We start from the raw sequence: 22,644 nt of genomic DNA, 5'->3' as shown, positions 1-22,644 counted from the left end.
CATGCATATCTGAACAAAATTTCTATTAAATGCTTTTGTTAAATATCACCATCTAGATTTATTCGGTAGGGCTCTGGACCCACACAACAAGTTTGCATTACCTTTATGTAAATCAGAGTAGGCAAATCCTCATTATTGATTACCCATGTTGGTAACATAATACAGCTTAGTTCTCTCCATGTACCTGTGCAAGGAAGTGCAAAATAAATACTTGGATTAATTTTTATGTTGTCTCTGCCTATATGCCTAATATTATCCTCTAAACCATTCTGGTTTTAATTACATAGTGGTTAAGTATGTGGCTTTTTTTCCCCCCCTGTGGCTTCAGAGGAGTATTTGGTGGGGTGTTTGGGAGCACGGTGGTGCAGGGACGAAAGAGTTGTTGCGGTTTCCCAACCAGTTTTAGCAGGGAACATGTTTGTGTTGAAAGATTAACAGTTTGTATCCATGTGTTCCTTATGTAATTATGTTGAGGTTCAGGATTTTGTAATAGCACAGTTTCACCAAATTTTTTTTTAGGGGATGCACTGTATTTCAGATTTTCAAGGAGAGAGCTAATTTAACTTTCTGATTTACAGGAGGAAAAAAACCAATAAGATAAGCCCCATGCCTTGAATATGGATAATTTTTTACCATGTTGGGGAAGTTGGATGGCTTAGGGTCTGTTGAGTACTAGGCTGGAGCCCAAGTTAAGAGATATGTGGGACTATGTGTTTGATAGGAATAGAAAGGTAGAAAAAGTGCTAGGGAAGGAAAAGCAGTCAGGAAGAGAATCAGAGCTATTGCATTAACTGCTGCCTGTGGAGCTTCAGCTGAAGTTACCTCTTCGTGGTCGTTCAGCTTGAACTGATGGCAAAGCATCTGGCTTTGTGTTTTGCAGTGTGGCTGCAGTGGTTGTGGTCTAGTGATGGGCTCTGAAAGTAAATCTAGTCTTAAGGCACTGTAGCTTAACATCTCTGGGGATACGTTACAGTGGCCTTTCAATGCTTAAAGGAGGCTGATAAGAAAGGTGGGGACAGACTTTTTTTAGTAGGGCCTGTAGGGATAGGACAAAGGGTAATTTTAAAATAAAGATGGTAGATTTAGATTAGCTATTAGGAAGAAATTCTCTTACTGTGTGGGTGATGAAGCACTGGACCAGGTTGCCTAGAGCAGCTGTGGATACCTCATCCCAGGCCAGGCTGGATGGGGCTTGGAGCAACCTGGTCTAGTGGAAGGTGCCCCTGCCCATGGCAGGGTGTTGGGACTAGGTGATCTTTGAAGGTTCCTTCCAATCCAGATAATTCTATGATTCTGATTTTTGCTGAAGTGCCAGACACTTGCCTTGTTTTCCTGATCAGAGATTGAGTGATGGCAGCATAATTACACTCAAGCTGCTAGTCTTTCCTGCTTCTTCAAATACTGTCATTTTCTCAGGTGATGATGTTTTTTGAGGGTGAATGGTTGGCATCAATAACATGCTGCAATTTTAAGAAGTGAAAGTACAGACCTGGTATTTGTAAATGAGCTTGTTAAAACAGAGAATGTGTCAAGGCTGCAGGTCTAACTGGCATGTATGGATGTGTAGGTCGTGGACAACCTATCATTTGATTGCACCCATGGAAGAACTTAATTTCTAGTCCATTAGCTGATACTGAGGTCCAATCTGTGAGTTGCTTAACCTAAGGCTGCACTATCCAGCATGGTTATAGAAGATGCCAGCATGAATCTTGGTGTGGTTACTTAATAAATAATACCACTCTTTAGATATGTTGAAGTGCCAAAGATGCTGAGCAAGCTTGTAATTTGCAAATGGCATCAGGTACTCTCAGACATTTAGTAAGAAGAGATTCATGCTTGTTCCTGTGTGCTTTGAGGTGTCTGAATTACAGAATTGAATATTACTATTAAGGTCAAGAAGCAAGAATCTGGTCCTGTAAAATGCACACAGAGCTGCAATTTTTTCCTTTACCTCCATTGTTAATATTACATAGAGTCATTTAAGTTAGAAAAGACCATTCAATCATGAGTTGAACTGTTAACCCAGCACTGCCAAGGCCACCACTGAACCATGTCCCCAAGCACCACAGCTACATGGTTTCTGACGACCCCCAGGGATGATGACACCCCCGTCCCCGGGCAGCCTGTGCCAGCGCCTGCCAGCCCTCTCGGTGCAGAATGCTCCCTCACACCCAATCTCACCCTCCCCTGGCGCAACGTGAGGCCGTTTGCTCTCGTCCTGTCGCTGGTTCCTGGGGAGCAGAGACCGACCCCCCTGGCTACAGCCTCCTGCCAGGCCGTTGCAGAGCCACCGGGTCCCCCCCAGCCCCCTTCTCTCCAGGCTGACCCCCCCGCCCCCCCAGGCTGGTGCCCCAGCCCCTGCCCGGCTCTGGACACGCTCCAGCCCCTCAGTGTCTGTCTGGCTGTGAGGGGCCCAACGCTGAGCCCGGGATTCAAGGTTCAGTGCTACTTTCTGTTGCTAAACATGCGAAGTGTTTTTTTGAGGTTGGTAGATTTCCTATTTGCAATCAAGTTCCCTGTGTTCATTGTAGAGAAAAGTTGAAAACAGCTGGAAAATTGTCATGTATTTTGAGGTGGGTGAATGCCGTTGCCTTGGGTGATTGCCAAGCAGTAAAAGTTGTTTAGGTGAGCTAAGAAAAAAACCCAACAAACAACAACACCTGAGAAAGTATGTTATTGTTGAAAACTAGTCCATTTTGGATAAGCTACTTTTGAAATCAGTGAGATTCTGAGAGTCTTTAACTGTCTGACTTCAGGTTTCTGTTTTCACAGAAATGTTCAAGATGGAGATTATGTGAGACTGTGGGAAATAAGCAGACAATAATAATGTTTCTGGTCAAAATTGTGAGGTCAACAAGAGGCCCATGAAAAATAAACTTCATTTTTTTGGGGGGGGGGGGGGGAAGTAGAGTGGAAACAGATGGTAGTAGCAGCAAGTTAACAGGAAGTGAGATTTGCGGAAAGAAACTGTTTTATCTTTCCATTTTATTTATTTATTTTAATATCAAGTACTTACTGTCAAAACCAGTGTCTGTCTTAGGTAGACAGCACAAATCTATTCAAGTCACTTCCTGAATATGAACCTTGTTAATATGAGGATTTGCACAGGCTTGCCAGGGATGTCTCGGGTTTTGCCCCTTGTTCACTGTTATCTGTCAAAGCTTTACCGTGTGTGGGTTTTTAAGACTGCCTAGCCTTTGTGGGGGAGGAGCGTAACATCTGCCAAGATGAAGCAAAACGTAGTCAGCGTGGTGAAATCACATCCTTTGTCAGCTGAATTGCATGTTAACCATAGCTGCAGCCATCCCAGATGTATTGTAAGCCATCCTGTGGGAATCAGTTGGGATCAATGGTAATATCGTTGCTGTGTTAGTACCACTGGATTACAATATTACGTAGAGGAAACTTGCACACAGAATAAATTCAGCTAGCAAGAAGGGATGCAGACGAAAGTAACATGTTGTGGACACATATAAAATCAAAATTCTGTGTGGCGTTACTTAAAAAAATGTGTGTGTTCCTCCTGATTGAGGAAGGCACTGTTAATATTCTCTGTATTTGCTAACATACATGGCTTGCAGCACCATGTCTGTTACTAAGTTGTGACAGGCTAGACTGTTGTAAAGCAAGGTACTTTGCATAATTAGTATGAAGACATGAACAGATGAGCACTAATTCTTAGAAGTTAATGATTGTCAATTATCTTCCTCCTTTTTTGGATCTAGTCCAAGATTAGCAGAATATAAAGTACCTCAACATATAGTTTCTTAATTGGCCCAAGCACACTTTATTGCCAGATGCCACCTCAAAATGTGGCTTTGCCTTCTGCCCTGCCTTCATCAGCAGTCAGATCAGCTTGCTTATATGTTGGTTTTGTTTTTTTTTTAATTCCTGGGCTGGAGTTTGTTTGGATCCATAAGCTGATCTGACTTTACACATGGCTTCAAGATGGTTAGTGCAGATACAAAGGCAGTGAGAAGGACGAGACTGTCCTTGCAGCACTGTAGACTCTTACTGGCTTAAGAAGATGTAGAAACTGCATCTTCTGTTCATGCTGTTCATGAAAGTGCATGCTGGAAAAAATCTCACTTCACCTACTTCAACTTCTTATCCACAACTAAAGAAGCCTGGTTGTCTCGTTGGATATAGTTGGATAAGTAGTTTGCAGCTTATGTCTTGTCCAGGTCTTACTGAAGTCCAGGAATTTGGGGCTTCCTTAGAAGGGCTTCATGTAAATGTGTTTTCGAACACACCTAATGATGTTTTTTCAGCAGCAAGCTACTGTGAAATTTAGTTGTGGTTATGTGTGGGTGGATCCAGAGCCACATCTTCCAGGAAAACTTCCTAAAGCCCAGAGGGTTATGCTGTTGTGTGGAGTTTGTTCTTCGTTGTTTCTGTTTGAAATTGTGTTGCTGTGGTAAAATGAAAAGGAGTTAAAAGTCAGAACCCTTGTTAGGGCGCTTGCTTTGGAGGCGGGAAAAGTCATGGATTTTTGTTCCCAGGACAGTTTCTTTGTTTTTGTCAGATGACTGTTTAATGCGAAATGCAAGAAAATGCCATTTTTTCCCCTCTGACTTTTATACACAGTTTAGCCTGTATTGTTTAAAAGCATGTAGTAAGAATTCTAATTATCCTTGTCACTATTTCTGAATAATGTCTTTCTTCAGACACAGAAGTCTTCTGTTTTTAATGGAAGCCTTTGAATGTAATGTTTTATACACACTTGAAATGATGTTGAAAATATTTCTGTGAAGAAATATTCTTTAAATGAGGCAAGGAAAAATATTTTGTTGAAGGCTGTTTAATATTAAGGTTGAAATAAACATCTTTATGGTCATACATATCATTACAAAATAATGAACATCTAATTTGCCCTGTGCTTTTTTTCCTTTTTATATCAGGACTGTCTCCTGAAGGAAATGTGCCACTGACATTAAACTTTACTTGGCAGAAGTTTTTTAGCAGCTTATTCTGAGAGGTTTATGTATTTTTAAGGGGTGCAGCAAAGTTATAATTTCTTTGCAAGATACTGAAAGTAATTCTAGGAGAGTAAAGTTCTGAATCTTAAATCAAAATTTAAGGAAGGAAAGAAATACCCAACCTAGAATAAATGTGCAACTACTTTCCTCCCCCAGTTCCTCTTTCCTTTTCACCCTGACCATGGTTTGCTTGAACAGATCAGAAAACACTTTCACAGAGCTAAAGAAGACAAAAACTGTCTGTATTTTGCTTTTTTCTTCCGGTCTTGTTGCACAGACTTACAACACTATTTTGTTTTAAGTTATAAACATATTTGATCAGATCTGCCCTTTGTTGAACCTGTTAGTGTGAAATTAAGATTTAAAGATTTTAGGAATAACTTACCTTGTATTGTATAATAATGTTTCTTTTAATAAATGGGAGCATTTTTCCCCATGAGTTTCTTACAAGCAGTTTCCATACTTGTTCTTTGTCAAATTGAGTTCCCATCATTCCTTTCTTTTAAAAGTGGTCAGTAAGGGGAGGGGAGGATAGCAAAATTAAAGTATGTATTCATGGTCTGCTTGTAATGCATAACAGGTTTTAAAAATATTTTGCAATCCAGAAGAACCTGTCTTTGGCTGGAGGGCTGCTTACATTTGCCTTGAGAGTAACAGTTGAACACAGGTAGTAGAAGGATTTTTGCATCTTGGTTCTGAGGAGTTGAATTAGAATCTACCTTTTATGTGTTCAGATCGCAAGTATTCATAGTTGTTTTTTCTGATGACAGTTTCTTTTCTCACTGAGCAGAAGCAGAAAGATGCATCCCCTGATATGGTAAATGATTTAATAAAAAGCAGTATGGAAGCTGCTTGTGTCATTGCAGAAGTCCTTTGGCATGCTTTCTCACAGTCCTTTTACTCTGTCCTTTAGACAGTCTTGGGAGGCATGGGCTTCTCTTAAGCAGTCCTTTGCAGGTGGGTTGAGAAGTGTATTTGTTTTCATGCGGGCTTTCTACATCAAGTTGCTTCCATTTTCTTGTATTTTACAGAGGCTCTAGCAATACTACTTGCCCACAGATGGTTCTTAAATGACTATACGCTTGTTTGCATACTAAAGATGAAATAAGTCAAATTCGTGTGTAACCACAGTGAAGAGCCTAGTAACTTTCTGCCCTTGATCTCGTGACATGAGGAGCATAAAAATAATAGCACTGTGTAGCTTGCCATCATCTCTCATCTAGGTAGTCTGAGGTCCTGCTTTGTGGTGAGATGAAAATCTTCCAGAATAAGCTACAAAACCTTAAGTTTGGATAGCTGTGAGATTCAGTTTTAGGTGAGGTTTTAAAGAACTTCTAATTAGAAGTTGCTAAAACGTGCAGCAGAAAGTTGTGTTTCTTTCACAAACTTTATGACATCACCTACCTGGGCAAGAGCATCTGATAGTGCCTAATTGTGTCTTTTTGCTGTCATCAGTGGATTTAATGTCTGTTTCTGTGTCTAAGACCGGATCAAAATATCTATTCATACACACAGTGGACTGTGATACAGTATAGCATATAATATGAATTGGGAAGTTTTAGGCAAAAAGAATAATTGAGGGATTGAGAATTCAAATAGGCAACCTAAAAATGGGGAAAAATAGAATTGGAGTGGTTTGCATTGCTTTTGTACTCCCCATGACAAATGTTCAAATGTCTGTCCTTTACTGCAGATGTTCAGATTGCATTTAGATTAGCTATAACGTAAACCTTCTGTGTGCATTCTGTCTTTCAGAGAAAGTAGAGCATGATAATTGTAGTAGCACTGAAAAGATTTATTTGCTTTTTACTTGACAGAAGTTACTATGAAAATAGGAATACTTGACCTTACTTTCTTGTTTGAGATGATCATAAATTTAGTTCTGTTTCAGTGTTTCTCTAAGAGACATTTGTTTCCTAGAGCTGAACAGCTCATACTTATATAAACAAGGCTATAAACAAGAAATACATTCAGTAATACCAGCAGTGAAATTCCTTGCCTTCTATCTGTATTAAAACAAGCTCACAAAATGTTGCCTAGAAGCAGAAATTATATTGCTCTTTGTCTGGCTATTGTAGCTGAATTTTTTGTCTGGCTTAAAGGCACATTGGACAATCAAATTCAACTTTATAATATAAACAATTAATTTTGATTATGAAAATCTTGGCAAGACTTGGTATGGTTTCGTTTCTTTTTAATGTAGATATTAAAGATTATATTTTAGGCTTCTAAACTTCCCTAACTGTTCATTTTAGGAAAATGTCATGGTTTTTATACAGAAGTCATGAGAGAGGCAATGTGTATCTTACGAAGATGATATAGTTATTTCTTTGGGTATAGAAGGGGGGAAAAGTTCCTACTTTTATGATTGCATTAAGTAGTATTTATTTAGAGTTGTTCTGAGCTGTGGTTGACTTTGGCTGGAAACCCACTAGTATAAGTTCAGTTTGTTAATTGTTCTTGCAGAAAAAAAGTCTTTCTTACAAAGTGACACTCTTCTAGAGTTCAGCTTTTGCTACGTTAAATCAGAGTATTGGCTCTATATTTTTCCTTTATGGACAAAATAAAATTATAGTGGGTAATGCCAGATTCAAGGAAGAACTGTAGCACCTGAAACTTAAATAATAAGAGAAAATCTCCTGGTCAGGAGCTGTCTCTTGGAGTGTTTGCTAATAATTGCTTTCTCTTTCCTGTCTGAAAGTTCCCTTGGTTCTGCATTTCTGTTAATGTATGTGCTTGTAATAACGACAGGGTGACCCATTTGGGTTTTGTGGTACTGGTAGGCAAAAGCATCACTGGGACACCGCGGATAGCATGACACTGGTGCTTTGTTAGCTGAGGACGTGGATGAGACCCTTCAGGTTTGCGAGTGGAAACAGTTCTCTGTGCCTTCCCCCCATTTGTCCTACACCAGTATCCTGCTTTTCACTTGGATCTTGTAAGAAGTCAGGGATGTGTCTGTGTTACATAGTTAAACAAGGTGGAAGCCATCTGATGGTGCTGGAGGTGCTGAAACATCTTCAGCAGATTTCTCTTGGGGTGTAGGAGCTACTGCGGTCCCTTCCCTTGTTAGTTTTCTGCTTGGGCATCACGTGCCCCGTGTTGCTGTGCTCTCCACTTCTCTGGTAGAGAAAGGAATGTTGCTGGCTTGGTGAGAAGGACCCTGAACAGACATTTTTGCTAGAGGTTAGAGATTAACAGGGTGCTTGGTTAGAAGGGGTAGTTACAGGTTCTAATCTTCTCTCAGGGCTATGTTCTTCATCTTTCCGTGGACAAAAATAAATAATCTGGGGATAGTTTGATATGAGGTCTAAATGTATTTCAAACAAAAGATACTCAAGTTGAAGTGTGTCCACTTAGTTTATATAATAAAGGAAAAAAGGCTATGTCAACTCTTTAGCCTACCAAATTTGAGCACTTTGAAACACTGACCTTAAGGATGAATTCTCTTTCTTTTGCAGTTGCAGCCGCCTTCGAAACATTCAGAGTATCCTGACACAGAGCAGCAAATCGCAACCTGATGGAATCCTTTGTGTTTTAGGTTAGTTTTACTCTTCCCTGCCCGCCCCCCTCCCCTTCTTGTTTTCCCTGTACTGATAAAGGTATCATGAGTTTCAGAAAGATGAAGTTCATCTGCTTCCTGCCCCAAGCCCCAGCCCTGTTTCTCAGTGAACGGACAGCTATCTGATTGTTACATTGTTACTTAAGCCTGTTTACTAATTTCAGGCAAACTTGGTACAATAGTAATAATATCAACATTCTTGCGAGGCTGATGAAAATTCAGTAGCTGGACAGAAAAGAGAGTCTTTTTTTTAAATGTCCAAATAGAAGGAAAGATGGAGAGAATTTAATGTATATCTAATGGACTAAACATTCAGCTGTCTAGGCAGGGTTTGCTTTCTAGCTGGTGCTTGGCATAAAAGTTCAAGACTGAAAGCACGTGTGTTGCAGCTGATTTTCCTGTGGAGGCTGGGAAGTGGAAGGGATTAGAAGGTGCTGAGGTTAAGGGAGTGGAAAAGAGCAGAGGAGCGCCAGGGCCGGGGATTGTGATATGCAGAGCTGTGGAGGGTGGCGGATGTGAACAGGCTTGGCTTATAAGGTGGGGGGATGGGGGGAATAACTAGGAAACTGACAGAATTAATAAAACTTGAATTTAGGGAGAGGGAGGTCTTGCCTCAGGAGAAGTAATTCAAAATACATTTAAAGAGTCACATGAGAAACCCAGAAAGCAGTTACAAGTTAAATGGTGGCAGATAAACAGCATGTGGTTTCAGTGCTGCTTCTGGGGTTGGGAGAGAAGAGTGATACGAAATAAAGCTGCATGTGCAAGTATTCTGTAGGAAAGTAACAGGGGTTTTTGTACTGCTTTAATATCATTTCTGTATGTAACATTGTCTCTTGTTTCTTATTATATAATCACTATCAAGACACTAAAGGAAAAAATCAGGAGTGGTGATTGAAATTCCTTAGAGAAAAGGACTAAGGAGTGATTGTTTAAATAATGTATTGCAGTTAAAGATAGAGAAATCTAACGTAGCCCTAAAGAAGCTATGTGTAGTAACAGGCTTGCATTATGAAATGATACAACAGCCTGTTTTTCAGGGTTTTTTTGGGGGCGTGGCTTGGTTATTTTTTTTTAAACAATGTAGCAAGAAAACTTGAAGAAGCTCATTTATTGAGCCACAAAAATATTGTAAATGTGTATAACCTAGTTCTCTTATGGTTGATGCTAACTGTATAGCATGACTCATCCTAGCCCACATTCTTTAGGGTAAGAGTTTAAGAAGTCTTTGGCTAAGTAGCAAATTTACAGCTAGAAGGCCTATTAAGGTCACTGTGTCACCCTTACAATGAAACTTAATCATACAGGATAAAGTACTTGGTTTTTTTACCTTTGGTGCTAGAGTCTAATTTCATAAAATATGTAAAGTTATGCCATCTTGCCATTGACACTGTAGTATTTCTTGACCATTTTTAACTCTGAAGTCAGTTCCAAGCAAAGAGTGGTTACTCAAGACATTGTACAGCTTTAGGGAAAGCATTACAGGCAAAAGGAATTGCTTTGTGTAATCCTCAGTGTGGAGTATTTAAGTCCATGCATAAGAGCATACCTCTTAATAAATAAACATTTGTGTTATAAGAATACAGCAAGTGTGTTTTGTTATTAGACTTGTGCTTTGCACTAATCTTTCAGCACCCACAATGAGACTGTTGTCTAATCTGACCTGTCTAATGTAGCCTGTAGAATTTCTTGCATAACTTATGATTAAGCAGGCATGTCAGTCTGTTATAAAAACATTAAATCTGTCTTCAAATGCAAGCTTCAGATGACAAAAAATATGTAGTCTTACATTTTGAGTCCTGTTGACTTGTATGGAAAACATACTCATAACTTTTTTTACAGTCAGTGCATGTTATATTTCACTTGGCTGTCTTTAATGACCTAGAATTAATGCTTTTCCCTCACTCCAACTTTAATTTTACATACTGGGCTGTGAGATAAAAACAATATAAACTTTTATAGCTTTGCTTCAAGTAGATTGATATTTATACTGAAACTAAAACCAGCATTGTGAAATTCCAAAGAGCGATGAGAACTGACCAATTATTGAAACAGTTATTTAAATACAGTTATAACTGTTTTTTTAAAAAATAATGCTATTACCTTATTTTAAAGTGGTTGAATGGTAGCGTTCCTGCATTCTTTGCTGGGGAGAAAAGGTATCGAAACTGACAGGAAAAAGGAATTTGAAGGTTGGCATGTCAGACATCTTTAAAAAGCTGTGATATCTCAGCTGGAGTGTGTTGCTGTTAAAGCTGCTAAGAAAACAGCATATCAAACAAATTATACTCTAAACTATTTTTCTTAACAGTGGTGTTTCTTGCATCTTACCTCCCAACAGATTTTCAGCTCATGGTTAAGTTGATCCAATTTCTGAGGATATGTATTTAGTTTCAGTAGGGTATGTCTAGACATCTGACTGTAGTTGTTGTTATTCCCATTGTAGATCAGACTGTTTCAAAGTTCATCATAGCTAAGGTAAACTTTTACAGACCTTGATGTTTAGTTTTTATCCTCCCTGAAGAGGACTGGAATGCTTTAGAGGCTGTACTCTTTAAGTTTATTTTATCTTGGTTCTGTTCGTGTATTACTATGTTTTTAGATAACTTTTTTTTTTTCTCTCTGATACACCCATCCCACACAGAGCTCTTGCACTTAGGATGTGGATGAAACCTCACTAGCATTTAGTATGTTGTGCTGATTGTTCATCCAATTCCCTTTCCAAATAGGGACTATTTTAATGATTATTGTGTCACTTCTGATGGCAATTCCACAACTGCATGTGGCTTTTGGGCAAATATCTGAAGGTGATCTGTCCATTCTCCAGCTTCACCTTTCTGCTACTTGCCTGGTGTCCCTAGAGCTCACGTGGCTGTTTAATGTGTTATGGAACAACTTTTCTTTGTTTTGATTTTTGAGACTGGCTGGGACAAAGCAGGGCTCTCTTTACCTGCAGGCTATGTTTATGTCGGCTTAGCAACTGTGAAATTACAGACATGAGAGGTGTCTGGGGTGAATGCTTTTTGCTGTGCAAAAGGGAGTCTCAGCCTGCCCCTGAACTGCTCCTCTTCCCTTTCCTCTTTGTCCCTCCCCACATGCAGTTTGCGTCAGTGCTGGTGGTTGTTTGATATGTTGCACCCACTTCATCTTACTGAACAGACAGATTTATTTCCCCCCCTACCCTGTATTTGGCCAGAGTAGTTTTCTGCCAATTTAGCAAACTAAATCAGCTCACTGAGAGGTCAGATGAGCACTGACTGAAGGAGAAGGAGCAGGAATAGCTCTGTGGGCAGCAGGGAGCTGTTCAACCGAGTCATTGTCTAACTACACCCTTGTGATGAGTTGGGAATAGGCTGGGAGTTACTAAACTCAGCTGGAGACAGGCGTGGGGTTTCCTAATTAATAGCCATCCCCATTGTTCTGTTGAGGACTCCTGATGTGCTTTCTGGAGGTATCTTATCTTTGTCTTTGTTTCATTTCCTGTTTATTTTCCGCTACCTATATCTGTTAATTTAACTTCATATGTTTCTGTAGTATACTATTAAAGCCTCAGTATGAAAGCTCCTGTCTGTACTGGATACTTAAAAAAAAAAAAAAAAAAGCCCCAACCAAACCACAAAACCCAAGTATTCTGGAGGGCTAATTGTTTTATGGTAAGCTGATGCCTTCCCTGCTAGCCTATCAGTGTTCTGCAAGCAATATTTACCCATGTCCTTTATTGTACGAGTTGTTTATCAGCTGTCGTCCTTGTTAACATCATCTTTTTGATGTTAACATCTTGTCTTGTCTTCCCCTCCTTCTGTCGCTAACTTAAAAAGCAGGGTTTTGGTGTTTAGCTTTAAAGATCTTCTATACTTCAAGCCTGAAGAGCTGGTGCACCCAGATAAAACCTCAAACTCTTCAAGTCATGCCGACATCTTAACTTTTTTTTTTTAAAAGGAGGAGTTTCTCATTTTTTTTCTGCTCTTCCAGACTTTGTAATCATCTGTTCCTTTTTCTGCTTGACTGTGTTAGCCTGTCCTTGAGCACACTGCCTTGGCTGCTTAGCCTTAGGCTTTGGAAACCCCACCTGTAAACCTGATAGAAAAAAGTACAAATGCCATGGCTGCTTTCATCCACACTGTTTGGCCTGTAGTTAGAGGTGCCTTGTTAGAGTAACGTTTGATAAGATAGGTGATGTTTGCTTGCAAAACAGAAGTAATGCTGCTTGCAGAACAACTGATCTAACAGCTTGCTGCCACTGAAAGGGACTATCAGAACTCCTGCTTTGTGCCAGGATTATGGCTCATCTGCCTTCAAAACTTGCCTCAGTTAGGCAAGTGATCAGTAAGACAGATTATTTTCAGGACATTGTGTGTGCTAGCTTTCTAAGGCTGTAGCTGGTTTCAAGGAGACTGATTATGTTCAAATGGAATTCCCTGGAACAAAGGGATGGTTCTTCCTGGAAGAACAGAGTCTCCACGCTTGATTGTAGTAACTAAAACCCCATGGAGACATGGGGGCTTTGGCACCAATACTGGTGTGTCAAGTCCCGTGGAATTCTAGGTTAGATTGGTATGCATGCTTTGATGAGGCTGGAAATGTAAATAAAGAGACAGTGTGCTGTCCCTCTCATCCCTCTCTTGCACCCCCTCTGTCTTAGAGTTCCCAGATTCAGGGCAGTCTGGTTATGCAGAAAATTATTGGCACAGCAAAGACAGAATGTTGCAGCAGAGGGGAAAAATGAGTTTACTGGGTCTGAACATTCTTGAGATGAGTCTTATTGATGCCATGGACCTGAGTTACAGATTGGCTGCTAAGGCTTTTGATATTCTGTCAATGGATGCTTTCAAACACACCGCATTGACTTGTTTTAAAAAGATCATGCTCCCAGGACATATATACATGAATGGGAGATCAGTGATAGAAGCTGGATAGAGGAATGAGGATTCAAAGATTGTGGCAGGAAAGATTTTTGAGGGCTGAGAAGGCTGGGGCAGGTGTGATGTAGCTTTCCTCTTTTTCCACCACAGTTCAAGGAGTGCAGTGCGCACAACAGTGTGTTATTTGTGCTGTTAATTGTGAAGCCATGAGCGGGGAGCAGTACTACAGAGTTTCATAGCTTCAGCTCAGTTTGAAGTGTTTGTATTTGTCTCTTCTGTAGCCTTAGACCAAATATCTGATACCTTGGAATATACATGATCTATCCAAAGGTCATTTACTAGACAAGCAAGGGAGTTTATTAAGGTATAGGATTCAGTAGCTGGATGCAGACAGGGCATCTGGTTAGCACTTCAAAGCTGAAGCATAACATAAAAAAAGGAACATAATTGGGAGAACCTGGGGTTTGTTCCAGTTTCTGGTAAGCTCAGATGACTGCAGTATTTTGGTTTCCGATCTAAGTCCTGAAACCCAGATGTTCAGGCTGTGCTATTACATTATCAGTGTGCTGATCTCTCCTTTGGACGGTGGTAACAATTTTTTATTTGCTGGCAACCATCCAACTGTACCTTAATGTAACTTGGTAGGAAAACTTGCTGTTAGTCTTTATCAGCAATCTTATAGCAAGGCAAGACTGGTGGGTGACCTTCGTCAAGTGTGGGTGTCAGGCATGCTGCTTCATGCATGGTTTTACTTCTGGAGAAAACTTGGTTTATTACAGCAGAATTAGGAATTATGACTGTGACTGTCTTCCAGGGAGATGAAAATACTTCCTAAATCTGTGGCTTGTTTTTTCTTGTATTTATCTTCTATTTCTTTGTGCTCCAGATCTTCAGTTGTTTTAATTTTATTTTCCCAAGGACCTGTCTAAGAATTTACTTGGAAGCTGTTCGTATACCGTATGTTTTGTCAGAATATCTTTTCATGATTTGTTAGAAGTCTGCACTGGCTTTCTGGTGACTCAGGGATTGCAGTATAATACTGATAAGATAATGTTTAATCATGTAGTCTAAAGCAGGAGATTTAGGTCACAGGATTAGTTTGTTAGGAAGCTTCAATCAAGAACATATTAATTAGAATTCATACTGCATACAGACAGATGTTTAAGTTTGAATTACTGGATAAAATTGTACTTTTGTTGATGCGGAGTACTGCAGAAAACTAGACTTAATTTTTTTTAAGCAATGCCTGTGTATTTTAGGTCAAGGGTTGAACGTCAGCATGTGACAGCGAACTTTCCCCTACCCTGTTTTCTCAGTAAGTTCAATAGGCATCTGTGCCCACTGACTATGTGAGGGGGTTAAGTTAATGCTCCTGTTTTATTTTCTTATTAGGGAATAAAACAAACTCTTCAGGTGTACAATATTAGGACACATGACACTTCATGTATGGTTTTGCTTTTGCAGGAATAGATAGTCGATACAATGAAGGTTGCAGGGAACTGGCAAACTACCTGCTTTTTGGCTTGTATAGCCAGAATAACAACGACTTTGAAAGAACTGGGTTTCCTGAAGAAGTTCTTGATGGTAATCTGCTTAACATTTTTACTTATTCTGCAGTCTTTCTGGAGGGAGGGTAAGCAGAAAAAGGGGCAAACCTCAAAAAAAGTAAGTCAGTAAATCTCTGAGTGTGTATATACTTGTAAAAAATGGCTCGTAAAAATGCTGCTGAAGAACTCTTGTTTTTAAACACATGCACACGCCCCACCCCCTGCCAAATTCTAAGCCTAAACAAATACAGCCCATTCCAAGAAGTCCTAATTCAGTCCTGGTATGTATGTACATGTGTTACCAATTGCTGAGTGATCATACTCCTGGAGTTCTAAAATACTTGGGCCCTCTTTAACATATTAACTCACTTTAATATTTGGAAAGTGGCCAGTCACCATGATCATAGATGATTATTCTCTTAATTGCATGAAACGTTGAATATCTACCCCATAGGCTAGTTTTTAGTTGGAGCAACTTTCTGATGTAATATCAGGCAAGAGCAACTATAGTTAGTAGTTTTGTAAGTGCTCTGTAAGGGCTCATCACTGACACTCTTGGCTTTTCAAAGGACAGGCTGACGCAAGTTCTGTACAAGACTTCAGAATAAACCCACAATTGTTTGGAACAATAAGAAGTACTATTCTACTGGGAACTGCCTGTGGCTGCCAACTGTTTCTTTTTTTTGTCCTTTTTTTCCAAGATGTGGGGAGTGATTGTATATTCAAATAGTTAAACAATTTTCTTTTAATGAGGTACATTATAGGAAAAGTGTTTTCTGTTCAATTTCTGTGAGGTTTTTTTTTAGGTTTCTTTTTCTTTGTGTCCTTATAATTCTTCTATGTATGCTGGTGTCTTGATGCTGGAATAATATTTTTTTCTGCTTGTTGCAGATATAATCATATTAATAAAACCTGACAGTGTCCATCTGTACTGCAACCCTGTGAATTATAATCATCTTTTGCCGTATGTGGCATACTGGAGGAACTTGCATTTTCACTGTCTAACTGAAAATGAGGTAAGTGGAAAGTGAATGCAGATAAGAATTGCTAATGAACTTGCTAATGAACTGATAATTCCAAGTGGAACTTTTTTTAACATTCCTCCCAGAAGTCTTTTTTTCTTTTTTCACACTCAGTAGGGGAGTGACCTGCATGTATGTGTGTGTGTGTATATGTATATCTATATGGGTATTAAGATTTTTGCTAATGTGTGCAAGAAGAATATGTTTTTAATACTTTGTTGGAGCATGAAGACAAACTGCTCCCCTCTCCCACTAATTACTATTGTTTTGACATGAGTCAATGATCTTTTAATGAGGAAAAACATGTGGGTTGAGTAATGCAGAATCTGAATCAAGCACCACAGTCAGCTTTGAGATTTCCAATGATAGCTTTGTTTGCTACCAGAGCAGTGTTTTAATGTGTTCTATGCCAATAATTTTAGAATATTAGAGAAGGTTGGCTTAGTAGGCTATTTAAAATCAAGAAACTTTATTATGTATTTCTGTTTTAACTTTCAACTTCCTTTCAAGAGCTATTAACCTCACTTTCACTGGACCATGTAAGTGACGTGAGTTTCATCCTGCATTTAAAAGTCAAGTTACTCTTAGAAAAGCTATGTTTATTATAGTGAAGTACTGTTAGAGGAGTAAAAAATAAAAATACTGTTTGTCTAGGTGTAGAATAAGAACCTTTTTATTCCAATTGAGACTGGAAATGCTTCTTCCTAAATGCCATCATGGGAAGCTTCCCTGCTTGTTCGTTTCTGTGTAGTTCCATTTCTAAATTTGAATTATAGTGAAATTTGAAGGGAAAGGGTTAGGAGCCTGCGATGTTAATGGGTGAAGCTGGAGAAAGAATGAACCGGGAGGTCGGGGAGAGAAGCCTTTTGTTTCCTTGAGTTTTCAGCTTGAAAGGGATGGGGCTTATGATAGATCGATTGTGTTTTTCTGTGGCTTTTTGATAGCTTAGATCACAGAATTATGAAATAATTCAGGTTAGAAGGGACCTCTGGAGATCATCTTGTCTAAATTCCTGCTTAAGGCACTGTTAGTGATGAGATCAGATCAGGTTACTCAAGTTTTTTTGTGGTTGGATGTTGAAAGCATCCAAGGATGATAACTGCAGAACTCTTGGCTATCTGCTCCATTATTTGACTACCCTAACAGTGAAAAATTGTTTTCCTTTTATCCAGTCTCAGCTTCTCTTGTTTTAAATCATACCCATTGTCATGTGTCCTGCAACTGCAGACCACTGCAAAGAGCTTTACTTCACCACCTCAATAAAGTTTTTGTGGATGTTGGAAGGCAGTTATGCGGTCCAGCCATTGCCTCCTCTAGGCTGAACAAGCCTGGGTCTCTCCTGCCACAACAAGTGCTCCAACCCACTGATCATTGTGGTGGTCCTCCACTGAACTTGCTCCAGTTTGTCAATGTCTGTCTTGCAGACATCCGGTTTTGGAATCCACATACACGTTCTAGATACAGTCCCATGAGTACTGCATAGAGAGGGCTAATTACTTCTTAAGATGTAAACAGCTGAGCTACAGGTTAAAGCATGCTGTAGCAAAATCTAAAGCCTGGCTTCATAAGGTTTGTGTGTTGCCAGAATTCCTACTGAAAGGGCAAATCTTGAGGCATACCTGATGGTGGTAAAACATGCATTTTGGAATCGGGAATTGGGTGATTCTTAACACAGTATTGCTAGCACAACTGCAGTCGCAGCTATTGAATTTTAAGCTGCATCTGTTCATGGACTTTCTTTGTGATTTATCATGGTAGGTAGTAACCTTAATCACACAGTACTGGCTTGAAATAATGGTGTAAATAGAAAGGTAAACCATATGCCTTGCTGTTTGTGGAAATGAGTGGAAAAGCTTGATTTCTGAAGCTGAAAATACAAGATTTACTTCGCTACTGTTTCACGTGAATGAGCTGAGCATTGCACTGCCAGGCATATTTGTAATGTACAAAAATTGCCAGTTCCCTAGATTGCTTCTGAAAGGAAGAAGAATCGTTGCTGTCATAGGCTTTATGTGCATCCTGTTTACAGGAGGATTGCTTGTAGTGGCTTTTAAGCATTTTTCTTTTCAGTGATAAAAATAACTTTAGCTTGCATTTGTAAAAATGAAATTTAAAAAAAGCTCAAGAGTTGTAGAAATAAAGCAAGCAATGCCATACCTGGCTCTGTGCAGCTCTTGATGAATCTGACAGAACCTATAGCCTCTCCTTCCTTTCCTCCTTCCTGCTTGCTTTTAACTAGACCTTAGTAATTTGAGTATCCTAGCTGTTTGAAGAAAACATGTATTATTAAAGAATACCCATTTTCAAAATGGCTAAATAAGATCAAGTACTGAAATTTAATGAGGCTTTTCTGGGTGTCATGGAACAGGCTGTATTTATACCTGCAATAGCAGATAGTAGGCAAGCCTTTAGCACCCTGCCAAAAACCAAGTTCTTATTCTAATGGCATTTTAAGTCTTTAGAAACTGGCAGTTGTTTGGGGCTTGGCTTTGAACTGAAACTTTGATCTGGCTTCCTGGGATTGAAGAAAGAACACATCATGGAGGAACTTGGACTGCATCTTAAATTCAGGCTTGTCTTAAAAGAACTTGTTCTTAAAATGTATTTGTTGGGTATATCCTGAAGCTTACAAGAACTATGTACAAAAAGTTAATAATAATTAATTTACCTTGATGTTAAGTTCAGAGCACTGTACCTAGAAAAATAAAATAAATATACAAAATACACCGCTGCCTGATCTTGCTCCAGAAAGCAAGTGACTCAAGTACCCAGTGGGGCTAGGCCTCTTTGCTTCAGACTTGCTGCTAAACTGTACCTTTTCAGATAAAAATCAGAGTATTTTTAGGGTTTTTTTTCCTGCTATAAAAATGATTTTTGTGTGATTTTTCTCTTCAGTCTAGTTTTTTTATTTTTCTGAGCCATAAGTAGGATATTTGTTCTCCAGTCTGCTGAAGTCTTCAGACAACTTCAGTCTGCTACTAGTGTGAAACAGCAAGCTGGTGTTGCATGGTGGTATCTTCTTTTCTTCCTCCTTTTCCTGCACATACCTCTCCCTCAGACAGCAACTGGTTCTTGTTGCTTGTTTTGTGACCTGAGGTCACAGCTGACTTTCCCATTATAGTGTTGTTAAGCTGGTAATAATTTCTTTTTTTCCCTCCGTGGCAATTTTTTTGAGGCACATCAATTGGTGTTATCTAAGTTTCTTTCATTGTTTAAAAATTGTCCAGCATCTAGTTGATGATGTAGAAAGACTTCACTGAAAGCTGAAAATAAAGTATATAATTATGCCTTCATATAACCTTATTAAAATCTTTGCTCTGATGTTTGGTGTTTGTTTGTTTGTTTGTTTTTAAGAACAATTTTCATTGGCTTGAATACATCACTGCCATGATGGAGTTTCCAAAATATAGGGACTAAAAAGGTTCTTTAGCTTCTGGAGGCTCTAGGTTGTATTTTAGTGGATTACTTGATATTTGCTGTGGAATTTAGTAGAATGCATATTCCCTCTAGTGCAAAGCTAACAATCAAAGTAGGCACGCCTAATCAAATTTTATTCTAAATGACTTCTTTCAGTATGAAGATGAAGAAGCTGCAGAGGAATTTAAAATTTCCAGCTTTGTAGACATGGTTCGAGATTGCAGTCGCATTGGTATTCCGTACAGCTGCCAAGGTAGGTTAGCTTGTTTTGTGCTTGTAGTCTTAAGTGTTTTGCAGCATGCAAGTCATACAGTTCAAGGAATGAAGATTTCCATGCCTTGGGTAAGAAATAAGGATTAATATGTCAATAGTTTCCTTTTAACCTCTTTTTACTTGTGTTGGATTTCTTTCTGAAAAATGTAAGCCCTTAGACTTCATCTGAAGAGTGAATGTTCACAGCATGAGGCAAAGAAATAATTTGCATTCAGAGAAGCGTGTTTTGCTTCTACAGAAGTTCTCTGTTCAGATGAGAGCTCCTGATAAATACTTCTTTATATAAGGAAAGAATAAACATTTCGTTATGCAAGTTCCCTTTTTTAGCACTGAAAAAATTGGACTGCTTGACTTCCTGTTATGATGTGTAGCCAGCCTTGCAGCCTGAACAGTGTAATCTTACATTGTTCAGTAAAGTGTGTTTTGCAGTATCCCCAATAGTGAATAATGTGAAAGCGATGCGGTGCATGTACTTCACTGTGCAGCGTGAGCACGTGGGGGTTTTGATCCATAGTACAGTGAGAGGCAAACGGGGGGGAAGCAAATTGCCTTCTATTTTTGAACCATCTAAGTTCAAACCAAGCTAATTCAGTTTTGAGGTGTGTTTTCTTTTATTCCTATTTCTTCATTGCTTCTCCTGAGGAAAGGGTGATAGGCTCTGCCTAAAAATTCGTTAATGAGTCAGGGCATAGGGGAAGTATGGTGGTTCTTTGTTAGGAAGTATCTAAAGAAGTATTATCTAGGGATGATGATCACACTTCAGATGGCTTACAGCTTCATCAGTGAGTGCCAGGCTGAATAGTTTTTCTCTCCCCCAACTTAAAATTCTGATTAACACAGGGATGATGTTTGACAGTATTTTACTTAAGGCCAAATATTTGAAGAAATTGGAGTAAGCAAAGCTCCCTGTTTATTATCTTGAATTTTAAGAGGCACAGTTTTACTAATGGTCTTGGAATTAAATTCGCAAGGAGACATAGTATTCTTTGCTAGCCTGGTAGCTGGAAAAAAGGGGAAAAATTCAGGGTGTAGAGAAAAGTTTCTGAAAGCTACCTTCTTCCCAAAAATGTTTTTCAATTACCGATTTTAAGTTGTACAAAGGCAGGATAATTGACATCCTATATTAGAGTCTCAGAACAGCTCTAAGATCTCACAGGAAGTTAAACTGCCAGTATTTGTGAGATAATGTTTCTGTGAAACATTTCTTTTGCAGGTCATCTACAGATATTTGATATGTTCATTGTTGAAAAGTGGCCAATAGTGCAGGCTTTTGCACTGGAAGGAATCGGGGGTGATGGCTTCTTTACAATGAAATATGAAGTGAGTAGTTATGTTTTTAAATTTCTTCCATTTCCGTTCTGAAGCAGAAATTGAATCATGGAATTATTTCAGTTGGAAAGTACCTTTTAAGATCATCTAGTGCTGACTCACTGCTCAAGTGAACTTCAAAGTTAGATGAAGTTTTTCAGGATCTTATGAAGCGGTGTTTTGAATGTGCAAGGAGGGAAACAGTGCAGTCTTGCTGTGAGACTCTGTTAGAAGCTGCACAGCACTCTGTCCTGGATCAACTGTGACTGTTTGGTCGTCATCCCCAGCTCCCCAGTTGTGATTTAGAATTGTTTTTCCTTGTCTTTGAAGGCCTCCTCTGCCGATAACAGAAACACTTTTAACTCTGCTAGATGGGTATAGGTCTTCAAGAGCAGTGCAAAAGAAGCTGCTAATGACAAATGCCTTGAGATAAACAGAGAATAAGTGACTATATTTCTTGGGTCATTGGTTTTGACACGAGATGCATCTACTTGTCTCATCAACATGATATATTCTTGGGTCTTTGAAGCCTGCTGAATAGGGCAACAGTTAAGATTTTGGATGATGCCCCTAGTTTTGGTAACGACTTGCTGTTCTACTCTGAGCAACTTGTGTCATTTGATTCACTTATTTATTAATTATACTCAAACAGCATCTTCAGAGGACAGCTTTGTATTTATGTACTACTTTGAAACTTCTTTTATTTCATTTTCTTGGATGTCTGCCACAGAAATGCAGATGTCCTATTTTTGTAGTCACTCATCCATTTTTACAGCCAGAATGTTCTTTGTTTGACTTCTGACAACTGGAAGAAACCCAAGGAATTAATAGTACTATTGTTAAAAGTCTCATCACTTGCAGTACTGTACACACTTGCTCAAAAATCTATTATGTCAGTGCAAGTGTGCCTTTCTCTGAGCACTGTGTTCTTTCCACTGATACCTTTCCTCATGCTTTTCTTTTCTTCATTCTATCACCAGTACTGTAAATAATCTTGTTGTGTGAACCTGTCAAAATCATTAAGTACAAAGTGCAAATAGGTGAGCACATTTGTGGAGAGGTACCTAAGTATCAGTAGCCCTTCTTAATGTCTGAAATTAGTCAAGGAGGATTTGACTGTGAATTCAGGAGTTGTTTGGATCTTTATTACCTTTGCCAATTCACTTCATGAATCCATAGAGGCTTTGAGAAACTGTGTAGACCCAGCGTGGTGATATTTTCATAAAGACAGAGCCTCTCCTATTTCATTGTGGGAGTTGATGCTGCCTTTGCTATACTCTTGCAGATTTAAAAAGGAACAATGAAAATACTCGGTATGTATTTTTAAGATTAAGTGTGTTAGCTCCGGCGGTTCAAGCAGTTCCAGCTTGAGTTCTTTCTCCTTAAAGTCATAAGGGAATTACAAGTGGGAAGTGGCATTCTTGTTTTTTATGTAGTTGTTTATGCATGATTATCTGTTAGGCAGCTCCTATGTGTCACAGATGGGGAGGAAAACCCAGTCTATACGAGGAAGTACGTTTGAGATCACTGTAAATGATCTATAAGTGAATACTTGTGCCATTATTAAAAGGGAGTGATCTCAGTTTATTTTTAGCTCCTCAAACTGATTTTCTTCCTCTGCTGTGCATTCTGTGCTGTAAGACTTGAAGATAACCTGATGATGATAACTTACTA

The 22,644-nt window shown here is 39.1% G+C and overlaps 1 protein-coding gene across 3 annotated transcripts in view; it reads left to right on the top strand.

Annotated features, from left to right (window-relative positions):
* The window catches only part of C1H20orf194 (chromosome 1 C20orf194 homolog), a 79,339-nt gene that overhangs the window by 2,819 nt on the left and 53,876 nt on the right, over positions 1 to 22,644 (top strand). Inside the window, exons 1-6 of one of the 3 annotated variants that reach the window (XM_037387961.1) lie at positions 3,268 to 3,317; positions 8,441 to 8,520; positions 14,868 to 14,987; positions 15,842 to 15,966; positions 19,546 to 19,642; positions 20,876 to 20,982. In XM_037387961.1, the coding sequence (XP_037243858.1) occupies positions 3,283 to 3,317; positions 8,441 to 8,520; positions 14,868 to 14,987; positions 15,842 to 15,966; positions 19,546 to 19,642; positions 20,876 to 20,982 (564 nt within the window). In that variant the 5' untranslated portion in view covers positions 3,268 to 3,282. Of the gene's footprint in view, positions 1 to 3,267; positions 3,318 to 8,440; positions 8,521 to 14,867; positions 14,988 to 15,841; positions 15,967 to 16,482; positions 16,512 to 19,545; positions 19,643 to 20,875; positions 20,983 to 22,644 lie in introns of those variants that run through there. The other 2 variants (XM_037387951.1, XM_037387970.1) reach the window with 2 other exon arrangements.

Source organism: Falco rusticolus, chromosome 1 (assembly GCF_015220075.1).
Source record: "Falco rusticolus isolate bFalRus1 chromosome 1, bFalRus1.pri, whole genome shotgun sequence".
Classification (NCBI taxonomy): domain Eukaryota; kingdom Metazoa; phylum Chordata; class Aves; order Falconiformes; family Falconidae; genus Falco; species Falco rusticolus.
The sequence above is the reverse complement of the archived record's forward strand: the minus strand, read 5'-3'. Positions and strand labels throughout refer to the sequence as shown.